The sequence below is a fragment of the Panthera uncia genome, chromosome E3 (assembly GCF_023721935.1).
Source record: "Panthera uncia isolate 11264 chromosome E3, Puncia_PCG_1.0, whole genome shotgun sequence".
NCBI lineage: Eukaryota > Metazoa > Chordata > Mammalia > Carnivora > Felidae > Panthera > Panthera uncia.
The window spans coordinates 3,138,806-3,154,258 of record NC_064815.1 but is presented as its reverse complement, the minus strand read 5'-3'; the positions used below and the strand labels follow the sequence as shown (position 1 = coordinate 3,154,258).

General features: G+C 46.9%; 1 protein-coding gene across 1 annotated transcript in view; it reads left to right on the top strand.

The window, feature by feature from the left end:
• Positions 1–422: 422 nt before the first annotated feature.
• Positions 423–15,453, top strand: part of LOC125928627 (glutamate receptor ionotropic, NMDA 2A-like) — a 23,091-nt gene continuing 8,060 nt past the window's right edge. Inside the window, exon 1 of the mRNA XM_049639359.1 lies at positions 423–836. Coding sequence (XP_049495316.1) covers positions 423–836 — 414 coding nt within the window. The remainder of the gene's footprint in view (positions 837–15,453) is intronic.

Genomic DNA, 15,453 nt, shown 5'->3' with positions numbered 1-15,453 from the left:
TAACTTGGTCTGAACTAGTCGGGTGGGAGAGGGGTGGGTGGGGGGTTTGCTCTGTGCGCCTACGCTCAGGGGCTGTGGTCCACAGCTAACTTGGGGGTGTGGTGGGAAACGTGGGCAGAGTTGGGTATGGAGAGGAGGCTGGAGACAGGGGATGAGACGGAGGCTGGATGCAAAAATGGATTTAGGGATAGTGATGGAGACTTAGCTGCGATTGGAGTTGTGGATAGAGCTGGGTGGAGGGATGTGGATGGCGGCGGGAATGGGGAATGGAGTCAGTGACTCTGTCATCTCGCGCTGGGGATGGGCTGTATACCAGGCTCCTAGAGCAAGGGGCTGGGTCTGTAATCCCTTTCCTCTGGAACCTTTGCTCCCCGCGGCCCTGACTCTCCCTCTCCGCCTTGCAGGGACCGTAAGTGGCGACTATGGGCAGACTGGGTTATTGGACCCTGCTGGTGCTGCCGGCCCTTCTGGTCTGGCGCGGTCCGGCGCAGGGTGCGGCGGCGGAGAAGGGTCCCCCGGCGCTGAACATTGCGGTGCTGCTGGGTCACAGCCACGACGTGACGGAGCGCGAACTGCGAAACCTGTGGGGCCCCGAGCAGGCAGCAGGGTTGCCCCTGGACGTGAACGTGGTGGCCCTGCTGATGAACCGCACGGACCCCAAGAGCCTCATCACACATGTGTGCGACCTCATGTCTGGGGCGCGCATCCATGGCCTTGTGTTTGGGGACGACACCGACCAGGAGGCCGTGGCTCAGATGCTGGATTTTATCTCTTCGCAGACTTTCATCCCCATCCTGGGCATCCACGGGGGCGCATCTATGATCATGGCTGACAAGGTAAGTGGGAGAGGTGATAGGCTGCCAGGCCCCGGGAGTGTGCTGATCATACCACAGCCACCACAGGTCTTGGGGAGCCTCTGGCATCTGTTTTGATCTGAGAGAGGGTCGTGGCCACTGGCTCTGGTGAAAGCTAGGTTTTGCCTTTCCAACCCAGAAATGAATGGAAACGCTTTCTGCCTTGGTTCTGAGGGTCTCAGGCACTTTGGGTATGCCAGGGAGAACTCAGTGAATGCAGATTGGTCAGGAAGTGGTGGAACGCTTGGAAGTTTCCAGATAGTGCACAGAGGTGAGCTTGGGGACACTTGAAACCCTCCAACTCATATTTCTAGAATGTCACTTTTACCTGATTTGTGGAAAAGTGTCCATTTTCCCCCTTTGCGGTAAGCGACTAAAACTATTTTCAAAAAGCTGAAACGTGGCTATGTTACGGAATAAAACGCATAGTCTTTAGGTAAAGCGCAAAAGGGCAGAGAAATAGGCTTCCACAGACTCCGCAGTTGGGGGAAGAGGGGCGGAGAGTTTGAGAAGTCCTGTGCAGGCGCACAGCAGAGCGTTCCTCTAAGGAGTGGGTGCGAGTGGAGAGAACTGACTGTAGACCCTGAGTATGGAGGGCCTGGCATTTTCCTACATGTTCCCTGGGTGGGGCTGTCAGGGGCGCCCAGAACGTCAGATGGAGGGGTTGCTTCCCAAGGATGGGTTTTGGTATGAACTTGGATAGTGTCCGAACAAAAGAAGGTGTGTCCCCATCTCTTGGTTTAGGATGGGAGAGAAGGTTATTCTGCGAACCATCCGAGAGTGTTGGTTTGGGGAAGAGGAGAGACTTTAAGGTTGGGTGAGATGTTATGAGGGCCTGGTTTGAGGATCAGAAGGGAGAAGCACAGTGAGGAAGGAGAAAAAACTGGAGTCGTGGGTGCACTGTATCTCTAAGCCCCAGGAAGGGCCTCAGATGGGGTCGGAAGCAGGGGGGTGCGGGGGAGAGGGAGCTTGCCCTTGTGTGCTGTGGTCCCCAGTCCCGAGACCTTCTTGGAATGTGTTCCTTAAATAGCGGGAGACATGCTAATGGAATGAACAGACGTTTGTCAGAGCACTTTCCTTCTGACGCTCTCAAAGCACTTTCATATTCATCAAATCAGATTCTGCCTCTGCCTCAGCAATTCCCACCAGGTCCTTTGGTAACTGTATTAATTCTTTCAGGTCTCCTGGGCTGCAGCACATTCAGCCGAAGTATACAACCAATGCAGTATCTTATTAAACATTCATTTGAAATGCCTTGCAGTCTAGCAGAATTCCTCCGTGTAGCCGAGCAGTTTCTCAGCCACCTCTCTGTTTTGGGGAGCTCCTTTCTGGGATAAAAAAAAGACAAAGTAGGGAACAGCTGTGCCCTGGCACCAGTGTATGAACTGGAGAAGGTCTTGGAGTCTCCTAGAGCATCCTGCAACTTTCAGATGAAGTACCTGAGGCATAGCGGTGGGGGGGGGGTGGGGTGGGGGGTGGGTGGCTCGGGCAGTTAAAGACTTGGATGAGGCCACACAGTGGGTGATGGGACTAGATTTTGGTCTTCTGGTCTCAAGCTGTGATCTCACTTTCCAGCAAATTAAGCTTGTCCTTTAATTTTGTCATCTTAACTTCAGGAGGGTCAAGGAATTAATCTCATTTTATAGGAGATAGTGAGCCATGGAGAGGTGCAGTGAATCAGAGCCCAGGGCTCGTGCGTAAGGACTGACCAGTCGTCTGATGAAGGCATGAATGAGAACTGTAGTTTCTGGCAGGGGTTGGTGATTTGGGGATCTAAATATCACCCCTGATCCCACCTCCCATCTGAAGTTTTGACCAAAAAAGCAGCACACGAAAGATAGTACTGCCATGTGGAAAGTGAAATTTATGGATTGACTAGGGCCCAGCACCATCAATGGAGAAATCTGTTGTAATCTGACTTAGAGACGGTGTCTTGAGTCTGGGAGGTCTGATCTGGCAGGTCTGTGGCTCAGGCTCTTACCTGATTTTATCCATCTGACTGTGGGCAAGTAAGTAGGAACAGGGAGTGGGCTCAGAGTTGAGCACCCATTTGGTAGATGGCGACCCTGCCCACTGTGAATGCCCGGCTCTGACCAACTGGACCCGCGGCTGCTCCTCCCTTAAAGGGCCGTGAGAAAGGGAGTTGGGAGGGTGTGGGTGGACGTATCCTCGTCTCCTATCAAAGGAAACCACCTTCTGGGGATTGGGCAAGAGTGTGGCCCCACTTCGGAGTAAAGGAGAAAAAGGGAATCCGGAAATGCAAGAGGAAGATAAGAAAGGACGTTTTCAGAGAAGTCTCGTTAAGAGAGAGATTTACGAGGTGGTGTTGGGAGAGGAATGAAAGAGTTCATTTGTTCAAAAATTGTGAAGGGAATTGTCGGGGCTGGCCAAGTTCGTGTTGATGGCAGGGAATCAAAGAAGGGAGCGGAGCTAATGTTGGGGTATATGTTGGGCCCCACACGTGGGATATGCAGGTGATGTTGGGTGGAGGTGGGTAAAGAGTGGCATTTTGAGAAACCTGAATGTCTTAAAGCAAAGAAAGAGATAATCTGAGATGGGAACAGCCCTTCCTTCCATATTAGTAGCACATCTCTCTGGCTTGTGCCTTTGCCACCTGTTTCCTTTGGAGCTGAATGCCGAGTGCAGTTTGTTTGGCTCTGGAGAGGCAGCCATGAGATGTTGCCTAAAACTCCACCTTTCTTGGTTGAATGTGCCAACAGCGTTACGGCCACAAAGTCTGAATCTCCCCAGACTGAACAGGCCTTTCTGTCTCCCCGCTAAGATGATGTTCATTTGGTAAAGCCCAGAACGTACCTGTGGTGTTTTCACTTCCAAATTGGCAGCATGATAGTTGATCGTGCCCCTGTGGATAAGAATGGTATTTAACTTGATTATCAGTTAAATTCAACATGCCCCCCCTCCCATTTTTACCTTTCCCTCAGTCTACCTGACCCGTGTGAGAAAGAACAAAGCCTTCTGATAACTGAAATGTGTTAAGTGGCAGATTTGTGTGATGTTCATTTATAGTAGAGACGTTAATTTTTGCTTCTATCAGTGGGTGGTCCTGAAATATAATTCAAGTAGAGGTGAAAATAATGTTTGATGTAGATAAAGTTCTAATCTTATCTTGGTTTGGCCACTTTGATCCCCTCCAAATGGCACACAACTCTGGTTGCAGCAATAGCCCCTAATAAATCAGGCATATGCATTAGACCTTCATGTTTCTGCTCAGTGCCCTCACCTCCTCCTCCCTCTCGATTTCTAGCGAGTCCATGGGGGGAAAAGACGAGGCTTAGATTTTAGCTACATCTAGCCATGTCGCTTACTGCATGGACTTGATATGTTGTGTCGATCCATACCTCATCTCTTCTACTCGAGTGGAAGTTCCTTGAGGACAATCTTTTTAAAAAGTGTGTTTATGTGTATTTGAAATAATGAATACTACTCTTCCACAGTTTACAAAAATAATGTCATTTCACCGGAGAGCGTTTAGAAAATATATTAACCTTTAAAGAAGAAAATAAAGTTCTTCCCTCTAAGTCCTGTCACCAGGAGCAGCCAGCCACTGTTGGACACGGGGGTCTCTTTCTTCTAAGCTGTATTCAGTTATTTATCAGTTCAGGATTATGCTGTATATATGTTTTGTTTTTGTTTTGTTTTTGTACTTTGCACTCTGTGGGCTTTTTTTAGTCATAAGATTCAGGTTTTTCTTTAATTGCGGAAAAATCTCAGCCATTATCTGTTGGCTGTTTCCTGTCCAGTATTTTCTCTGTTCTCTCCGTATGTAGTTTCTCCATGTATCTTAAACATTTTTTTTTTCAGTTCTCTATCTCTCTGTGTCATGTTTGAGGAGGTCTCTCCAGTTCTGTACTCCAGTTAACCAACTCTTATTTGTATCTGGTTTATTATTTTGCCTTAACCACCTCTTTTTCTTTGTATCTTGTCTATTATTTTACCTGTCTGTTGAGCTTTTAATTTCCAATGTTCACCGTATTTCCAAGAGAAATAATTGGCCCCTTTTTATACCTTCCTGCTTCTTTATTTTATTTTAAAAACCCTCTTTTTACTTTGTGAAGGTAAATTCTTCCTCTATCCCTTTGAGGATTAAAAAAAAAAATACCGTGAAGTCCTTCTCTGATTGCTCTGGCATCTTTGTTTCTTCAGATATGAATTCTTTCATTTTGCAGATTCTGATCATTGGATGTCCTCTTGTGTTCTCTAATGTCTCCTATGTCTTCATATGCTTTGTTTGTGAACTTATTTTCAAGGTGATTTTATGATATCTTCTGCCCTATGTCTGCAAGGGTGTATGTGCTTTTCAACTAGAGCTCATGTCAACAGCTCAACTCAGGGCTCTCTCTCTGCTCTGTATATCCTATGGTGCCCGCTTGGGTCCCAGGCTCATGTAAGTTGCTTCATTTTTGCTCCTTGGCACAGACGGAGGCATCCTTTTTGACTGTGACTCCTGGAAGCATGATTCTGAGTCCAGTTTTGCCTCTTATTCCCTGGGTAGATGTTGGGACCTCTGCTTCCTTGGCTCATATTGGACCCATCCCCCATGAACCATGTGACTTTGAGTCCTGTTTGAGATTGTAGAGTCCCATCTTTTGATTCATTTATTTTTAGAGAGTCCTCTTTATTTTTCATTCGTGATTCCCTTGTCTTATTTCCAAGCAGTATTATGTAAAATTTAAAACATCCAAAGGTTTATCTATAAATTCTGCATCTTAGGAGCAGGGGAGGAATTACTGAGTGTGTTCACTCTGATTTTGACCCAGTTATATTTCACAACCTGCTTTCATTTTTTTTCAAGCTTGATTATGTATTTGTGGAATTTTCCCTTTAAATCCTATTTAATAAAATAGACTTCTCAAACATGATTTTAAATGGCTGCGGAGTATTCTGTTTATACCACAGTCATTGTGACTAATATTTCTATTTTCCACCTTTATTAAGGTTTATTTCTGGTTCGCGTGTGTGTTCTTTTCAGCACCTTGTGCTGATCTCGCCCTTTGCGTTTGTTTCTTGGCAAATGTTTGTTGATTGAATGAATCAAGTCCCTGGTTCCAATGCCAGCTTGCTGCAGTTTCCAGATGAACTTACCACACTGTGGTTCGGGGCTTCCCATGCAGTGTTTGTTCCCTACTTGCTGACTGATCTCATAGGTGTGTGTCAGTCTCCTCTTCTTTCTAGTGGGCAGATAATTACTAGCCATCCTTGGGATTAACAGAAATTGGGGGTGTTCCGTACAAAGGGCCCAGGTAGTGCTGCTGAGTAATAGGTCATCAGCCGGAAGTGGGACTTTCTCTTGTAACCGGGCACTTCCAGAGTTAGGCTATGAGTGAGACCCTCAAAGCTCATGGGAAGGGTAGACGTGCACACCAGAACGTTGGTGGAACCCACTCAGTTCCTGCTCTGGAGGCTTTGGGTAGTTCCTGAGAGAGTGAGGAGGCCTATCTTGAGACTTTGCGATGAGGCATGTCAGATGCAATCATCTACCCCTCCTTCCATAAGTCATTGGACAGCAAAAGGCATCACCCCGAGAGGCATGACTCACTTTCCAAGTGGCCCTTGGGGGTCATTGGGAATCGCTTGGACTCTTGGCAGCTGTGTTCTGGTGGGTTTGGAAGGTACAGTGTTGATGTTCTTTTTGGTAGCCCCAGGTGGGAAAGGCTTCTCTAGCTGGAGCGATGGAAGGGATCAGGGGGCTGGGAGGGAAGGAGGGAGGCAGAAAGAAAGAGAGGGAGAAAGACATACAAATAGCATCTTGGGTTTGCAGTACAGAATGATGGCTTCTGGTAAGCCCATAGTGAAAACGAGCGGTTATAATGTTGTTAGCTCGTGGGTTTTCTTTGTTCTTCACTCCCTGTTTATTATTCAGATTTGGATTCGTTGCCAGCATTAAAGTTAGGAGACATCACAGTTAAAATTTTTTTTAATGTTTGTTTTTGAGAGAGAGAGAGAGAGAGAGAGAGAGAGGGCGAGCCTAAGCGGGGGAAGGGCAGAGAGAGAGGGAGACACAGAGTCCGAAGCAGGCTTCAGGCTCCCAGCTGTCAGCACAGAGCCCAACGCGGGGCTCGAACCCGCTGACGATGAGATCGTGACCTGAACCAAAGTTGGACGCTTAACCGACTGAGCCACCCAGGCGCCCCGGAGACCTCACATTTTTAAAAATCCAAATTTCAAGCCTCACTGCAAGAATTCAGAAGGCCTGGCAACATGGGCCCCACCCTTCCCCTTGACAGGCAACAGGCGGCTGGAGGTGAATAGCACCCTTACCCTCTTAGGGCTGGCGCTCTTCCCATGTTCAGTCCTCTGCTTGCCCACTTCCCTCATTCATGCTAGAACCTCATCCCTGAAGGCGCTGGGGTTTGAGACCCTGGTGTAGGTGAAGAATACAGCTGGTCTTTATTAAGAAAGCCTTTCCTGGGCACTCCGCTTCTCTCCCAAGGGCTGTTCCTTGGCAAGTGGCAAACTCAGGATGGGCATATATCTGTGCTGCTGTGTTTACTGCTGCCTTCGCTGATCTCCTGAGCCTTAAATCTTTAAGGACCTTAAATCCTTCTCAACACGGTACTCGAGGAAGCCACTACCAACCAACTTGAGTCAAAGGCCCCCGAAAACCTTGGACAGAGGGTCCGAGGACCTGAATTCCATTTCCAAATAGCAGTGTGACCCAGAGAAAGGCCCTTCACCTTTCTGGTCCTTAGGCTTTCCTGTGAAATGACGTTTAGGGTGATATCATCTCTGAGGCCTCTTCCAGCTCTGAAAATTTTACCACCTTCAAGGAAAGACTGGCAAGAGACCTCCCAAAATGTGAGCCGTGGTTATCTTTGAGTGGTAGACTCCTGCTATTTCAGTTTTTTAAAAAATATGTCATTATACTGGGGCGCCTGGGTGGCTCAATCGGTTAAGGGGCTGACTTCAGCTCACGTCGTGATCTCACAGTCTGTGCGTTCGAGCCCCGCGTCGGGCTCTGTGCTGACGGCTCAGAGCCCTGAGCCTGCTTCGGATTCTGTGTCTCCCTCTCTCTCTGCCCCTCCCCTGCTCACACTCTGTCTCTCTCTGTCTCTCAAAAAATGAATAAACATTAAAAAAATTTTGTTAATGTCATTACAGCGTGGTTGATAAATTGAACCTTGAGTTTGGTTGTCTGTGTTTAAATTCAGCCTTTCACTTACCAGCTGGCTGATCATGAGAAAGCTTCTTAATGGCTCTGAGTCTCAGTGTCCTCACTGTTTGTTTCTGACCCCAGCCTGGCCTCGATGCCTTTGTTTTTAAAAAGGGGACAGAAAGAGTATGTACTTCATGGTGCTGTAAGATTTAAATGAGATAACAGGTAGCTCAGTGCTTGGCTCGTAATAAATAATTATTACAGGAACACTTTTGTTATTGTGTCTATATCATGTAATTTTTATTTGTGTCCAGTGCACTTGCATTTTTTCACCACCAGAAAAAATGATGAAGGGTCGTGTGGCGATGTGATGGTAACCCCTGCAAGAAACGGGGGACGAATCCCACAGAAGTGTTAGAAGTGGAGAGTCCAACATGAGACGGTTCATATTGCCTTAATATGAACATGAATGGGAATATGAGTTTCCTGGGACAACCAGGGGCTTTCAGTTCTTGGAATTTGCCGTGGGCTTTATCCTGGCAGACTGAAGATCAGATGTGGCCAGGGTGAAAATGACCACCACAGGAGACTGTCTCTGTGAGCCTTGCAGTAAATAACTCCACCGACTGGACTATGTATTTGCGCTGGGCTTAGGGCTTTAGGCTGTGGACAGATACAGTCTCTCATTTGGTCTCTGCCAAGGATTAAGTAACTCGGTGACAGCCTGGGGAACCTGGCAGCCCCAAAGGTATTTGATTAGAGAATCCTTATCCACTGTTCTTTTGCTCTTACTGCCTTCTCAAGTTAATGACTGGGACTCCATTAGGTTTAGGGAAGGGGCTTACATTCAAGAGGGACAGTGGATTTTGATGTTAATGTTTTGGTTACCTAAATTGATTAAGATGTTGGGTGATGGAATTAAAAATCAGAACCGTCTTTCCGGATTGAAGGGCTAGAGTCAGATACTACTGACTACATTGGAGGATTTAAGAAGAAATGGCACTTTCTCATAGGAAGGGGGGAGATGTAGCTCTCCAATTTGAGGATGGTTTCCGCAAGAGCCGTGAACTGGTGGACTGCCTACTGGATCAGCCTCATAAATGCATTAGTATTTTATTTTACTAATAAGCTCTTTAAAGTGCCTGCATTTTAATGTCCTTGCTCCCTGTTATCTGACATCCATCCAGATTCACACATTTATGTTAATTGTGTGGTGTCTGAAGCATTTGAGATTATGATCTCCAGTCACGGGGGTTGTGTTTATTTGCTTGTTTGTTTTGCACTCGATGCTCAGCAGATTCTAAGTAGTGATATGGCTCTTAGAAAAAGTGAAGTCCCTATTTCTAGAAATATAATGTCCAAATCAAGAGAGGCGATAGCTGCATTATACCTTTTCTGTTGTTACTGGTGCTTTCAGCTGCAAATAACAGAATGTTTGACCGATGATGGCTTAAACAATTAAGACAGGTAGTTGTTTTTTTTTTTTTTTTTAGCAAGGAGTCCCAGATGTGATTTAGTGACTCGGTAACCCACCAAGGATTCAGGTCCTTTCCATTTTTCTATTTTGCCTCTATTTGCTGTTTCCTCTTGGTCACAGGATGGCTGCTTCTGTTCCAGCCATCACATCTTCACATGCCAGCATTTAAAATGGGAAGAAAAAGGAGGGGGAAAAGAAGCTTTTTTCTAGGCCCTCTCCTCTTCTGTTAGAGTTGACTTCCCCTTACATTTCATTGGCCAGAACTGGGTTACATGCCTCCCCTTGAACATCACTGATAGAGATTAACAGTCAAGATTCTTCGCCAAGAATGGATAATTGCCAATGAAGCAAAATTTGCTCCTGTTAGCAGAAGCGTAGGAGCAATGGCTGAGTGGTATAACTGATGATCTCTCCAGCCACACAAACACCATGATCCATAGACTTAGTTTGGCAGGGATGGGGGGGAATAATATTTAAAGACAGATATTGAACAACGACAGTGTGTCCAGAGGAAGGGCCTTCAGGGTTGTGTAGGATCTAAATGACATATGGTAAGATAAGCTTTGGCAATTAGGTCTGTGACCGAAGACCACAATGGTTCGGAGAATAATGAGTGTCTGTCAGACGTAGCTGAGCTGAAAGTGACTGTCGTCTGTCAGGAGCGGGATGGGGGGGGGGGCGGTGTGGTGTTGGACTCATGGAAAGATTGGATGGGGTCACCTCTGAGGTTGTTTCTAACTCAGAAGCTCTGCACCTCTCAAATCCTTGTGGGTTTTTTTTTTGTTTTGTTTTTTTTTTTGTTTTTTAAATCCCCAAGTCCTGGTACTTTAGGCCCTTGGATTTGGCTGAAAACCAACATCCTCACTTTCTGCAAGCGTGTGAGTAATTCAGTATAAACTTGCCCGGCTTGGGGGAGGAATTTATGATCCTGGCATCATCACCTCAAATCTCCAAAGGACTTTACATCATCCTGAAGGGTAGACAGTATTTGAAAAGCAGAAAACCTATGTATATATCAACTCACACACACACATATATAAATATAAACATAAGTAGGTCAGCCGGCGTCATATTTACTAGTGGGAATGTTTTTGGCTAAGAAATACAGCTACCAGAGATGATGTTTAGAATAATTGCCAGTGATCTCCAAATGCGGGGGGGGGGGGGGGGGGGGCGCGGTTTAGAACCGCACCCAGTTAATCATGATTACTTATAAAAGTATATTCACGTTTTTGCACACGTTATTGTAAGAATACGTTCATATTCTAAAGAGACAGCCAGAACCCTCTCTGAATTTCCAGTTGCCAAATCTTTCTCTCTTGTCTGCTGTACCCCCTGCATTTTGAGCTTTTGCTTAGGGCAGCAGTGGCTCTGGGTGCTCGTCCACTGTTGGGCACGTCCTTTGTTCTTCCTTCACACGTCCCAGGAAGAAACAAAATCCAGAATTGGTTTGCAAAAGCTTTGTCTTTGCGTTCAAATGTTACAGCATTCCATATGATGGAAATGGGTATACCAAAATTATTTATTTATTAGAACTAGAGTAAAAAAAAAATCCAAGGAATACAGTATAGAATTCAGAGACAGAATGTTTGCTCAGTGCATGCATGGAAGGTCCTCACACACGTGCCCCTCTCTGAGGGGGTGACCAGGTCACCGGTTCAAAGAGGAAGAATATGAAATGGGAGTGGTAGTTTGTTTCCATTTGTAACTTTTGCAGGCTATTGGTATGTTAACAAGGATCTTTTCTTCTTAAGTCTCACTGACTTAACAAAAAAGAGGTTTAATCATTTTCCATTGGTCCCCAACTGTGCTTGTTTCTCCAAAACAAAATAAAAATTCACTCTAGAATTTAAGGTGACTTGTGCAAATCACTGACACCTTAAAGCCAGGCCCACATACTCACCCAAGAAATTTAAGATAATTTGGGGAGTCATGATCATTTCATACACTGATAGGAGGTATGGACCTCCCCTCAGAGGGATGCCCATTCCTAAACATGCATTCAATATTATGTGCAATTGTTAGGGGTTCACAGGTCCCCTGATACTCATTCGTAGACCTCCTTGGAATTTATTTATTTATTGGTTTATAAATATGTTCATTCTTCAAACGTTTAAGGAGCCTGTATCCTGTCCCAAAATGTTCTGTAGATATATCAGTGATCATATTTGCTCTGATGTGCATCTAGCTGGACGAGACTGGCAATTAAAGCCCAGAGTGGTGCGTCTGTGATTGGGGTAGCTTCAGGGGGGCTGGGGAACATAGCAGAGGGGCCCCTCATCCAGAGGCGTGAGGGTGGGAGCTTGTCAGAGAAGGTGCTGGAAGGTCAAATCTGGGCTCGATTTGCATTCGAGAACTCCTGGCCAGAGGAGGCTGGCATCCCATGTGTCTGCCCCTGCAGGTCACATCCGTGGCTGCAGAGGACAAGCCGCAGAGAGGAGAGGAGGCTGGCTCACGGAGGCCCAGGTGCCGGCCTACAGTCTAGGCCTTTCCTTCCCCTTAACGTGTTCCACCAAGCTGCCAGGCTCGAGTGTGGTTTTGATAGCTCCTGAATTTTCCCCTGGATGGCAGTTCTCACAATCAAAACATTGAGCTTTTTGCCGATCTCTGTTTTGTTGTCACAAATGGCTGAATGTCTCCTGCTGTAGCTTGCCTCTTCCAAATTAGGAAACTCTAGCCAGAAAGAGTGAGTGGCATTTGAAATCCCTGTCATCTTGCATGCCTGTAGTCCTCGGGCTGAAAAACAACAACATATTTTCTAGACGAATTGTTTTAAAGCTAAGATATTTGTAGGGCTGAGGAACGTGGTGTTGGTTGACTCGGGTGAATAGAGCCACAGCACGGGGAGAGGGGACAGGATGTGGGGCTCTAGAAACCGACCCGCTGGCCGCGGCTCTGGTGCTTGGTGATGGGCATGGTTTCTGCCAGCGGGATTCTGAAAAAGGCAGCCCCTGGGTGAAGGCCGAGCTTCACGGTCCAATTGCACTTTGGTTGATGGCTGTTGATTTTGCCTTGGCTCATTGGTGCTCCTTTTTGTTTCTGTTGGTGTTTCCTTATTTTCTTCGTTCCTCTGTGACACCCTTTGGTAGCCTTCAAAGCAGTACTTTTACCGTGAAGAATTTCAAACACGTCCCCAAGTAGAGACAACAGCGTGAGCCCTCACGTCCCCGTCACCTGGCTTTGACGCATGACCGTTCTTGTTTCACGTCCAGCCCCACAGCTGGATCATTTTAAAGCGAATCCCAGATATTGTTCTATTTCATCTACAAATACGTCAGCGTATATCTCCAAAGGATGAGGATTTTACAGGCTGTTAAAAGACAGAACCTCAGCTGGGGCGCCCGCGCAGTGCTGTCGTTTGGGCTCAGGTCCTGATGTCACGGTTCGTGGGTCCAGCCTCATAGCGGGCTCCGTGCTGACAATGCGGAGCCTGCTTGGGATTCTCTCTCTCCTTGCCCTGCTTGCTTACTCTCTCTGAAAATAAATAAACGTTAAAAAACCCCACAACTCTTAAAAAAAAAAAAAACCTCAGCTAACATGAAAGTAATCTAACAAGTGTACAATTTAGAGGACGTGAGAGATTGAAAGACGTATAAAGAAAATGAAAATCACCTTGGACGTCACAGCTACCGTTGCCATTTTCGTGGATTTCCTTCTAGTCGTTTTGTTTTCTTCTTCTAGTCTTCTTTGCCTGCTGTACACACACAGATACATATCGGTTACATAATTTCATGTATAGCTTCTAATTTACTTTACATTCTATCACTAGCATTACAGATTATTTGGAAGCGTTCTTACCTGCTACCTTTTCCATTCTGTGGACACATCATGATTTCCTTGATGACTTAGCTTTCTTCACATTCGTTGCTGTTAAACACAACGCCTCAGCTCAAGAGCTTTATAATGAAACGTCTGAGTTGCAGATTACTGGTTTTGAATTGATTCCTACGTCTCAAATCGCTGGGTCACTGTGCGTGAAGAATTTTAAGGTTCATGATACATGCTGCTAATTGGTTTCCAGAAGGATTGGACCACTGGACACTTCGGATAGCTATGTGAAAGTAGCTCCCTCACCTAACGCTGGCCCACACTTGAAACAAAAGTCATTCTAATTGGTTCCATGAAAATGGCATCTCATTATTTTAATTTGCATCTCTTTTAAGGCACCTGCTGCAGAATGCATCTTAATTTAGTCAGACTTTTATATCCCTAGGTGTTGCACATCTTAACCTGTTTGATATTTCTCATTGTGTGAATGGAAAGCCTCAGAAAATGATGGATTCCAATAGGACGTACGGTAAAATAATTTGAATTTCTAAAAAATAATAAATATTTTGAAGCCTGGCAGGGAGTTCTGCGATTATTCATTCTTAGTCACTAGGCATTGCTCAACCATTGTGTCTGTATCAGGGTTGCTTCAAGAATTGCTTTAAAATGTGAGATTTCCCAGCAGAGAATTATTTTGTGGGGTTTGACTATTGTGATATGCCAGGAGGAAAGATAGAGAACCTTGCCGTGGTGGGCCTGGGATGTGCTCATGTCACGGGCTTTGTGGTGAACAGTAGCTATGTTATGCTTTGCTCCTTTCTCTAGTAGAGCAAAGGCAGGGTGACACTGTGACAGTAACTGCCCTGTGATCCGAAAGGGATATTGTGTGGGTGGTATGTCATCGCTGTTCTTTCCCATGGCAGGGATGAGGGAAGTGAAATGGATCTTAAAGGAAAGCAGAAGGGATTTAGGATTGACATTAACAGGCGTGGGGGGCATCTCCAACATATTTATTAGTATAGAATGATCCTTATTACAGCCTGGACGGTTGTCCCCCCACCGCCCACCCCATCCTGTGTCGAGATCCTAACGCTAATGGCATGGTGTTGGGAGGGGGGTATTGGGGGGGTGGGGGTGGAACTCTCATGAATGGGATAAGTGCCCTGATAAAGGAGAGCCCACAGAGCTCCCTCGCCCTTCCCACCGTGTGAGGTCCCGGCGAGAAGACGGCCATCTGTGAACTGGGAAGTGGACTGTCCTCAGACACCGAATCTGCCGGTGCCTTGATCTTGGACTTTCAGCCTCTAGAACTGTGAGAAACAAATGTGTGTTGCTAATAATCCCCCCCGTGCCCAGTCTGTGGCCTTCTGTTACAACCGAGACAATCACGACCGATCAGAGCAGGTGCCCCCGGAGCCCCTGTTGGGTCAGGTGTCAGTCCTCTGGTGCTGGTTATGAGAAGGTAGAGGCTTCCTGGGGGCAGAGGGACTTGAAGACCCTGGAGACTGTGGCCCTTAACTGTCAAAACCAAAGCGTTTTGATGTATCAGCAACCAGAACGGTTGTGCCCTCGTGTATCAGCTGGACCCCTGACTAGAGCAGGACTGGGATCTCTTGTGTCTTTCATGCTAAAGCGTGTGCCGTGGGTTTCTGGAGGAACCGTCCAGAACGTGGCGGAGGATGGCTCTTTCTTCTGCCATAGGTCTGCCGTGCCCTGAGATGGGGAGGTGGGGCTGGAAACATGTTGACGCTCCTGTCCTAAAACACGGAGCAGAAATGTGCTTCATTAGCTTCCACCCCTGAGCCCGGCTTTCCCTTTGTCTGCTGTGAAAATTGCCAGGCCCTTCCCCCCCCCCCCCCCCCCCCCCCCCCCCCCCGGCTTTTGCCCCCAGTCCCCGCCCCCTTTTCCTCCCAGCCAGACCTTCCCCAGAAACTTCTGTCTTCACTGGGGGGATGAAACGGTCTGTGTCAGTCTCTGGTTTTGGGGTGCGACGTGGCCATTTGCGGGAGCAAAAAATAACCTTGTAACTCAGTGGAAATACTCGGCAACCTAAATGAGCTTCGTCAAAGACGGACCCTGGGGGGGCGCCTGGGCGGCTCAGGCCGTTGAGTGTCTGACTCTTGGTTTTGGCTCAGGTCTAGATCCGGGGCTCGAGGTATGGAGCCCTGCGTTGGCCTCCGTGCTGAGGGTGGCGCCTGCTTGGGATTCTCTCTCTCTCTCTCTCTCTCTCTCTCTCTCTC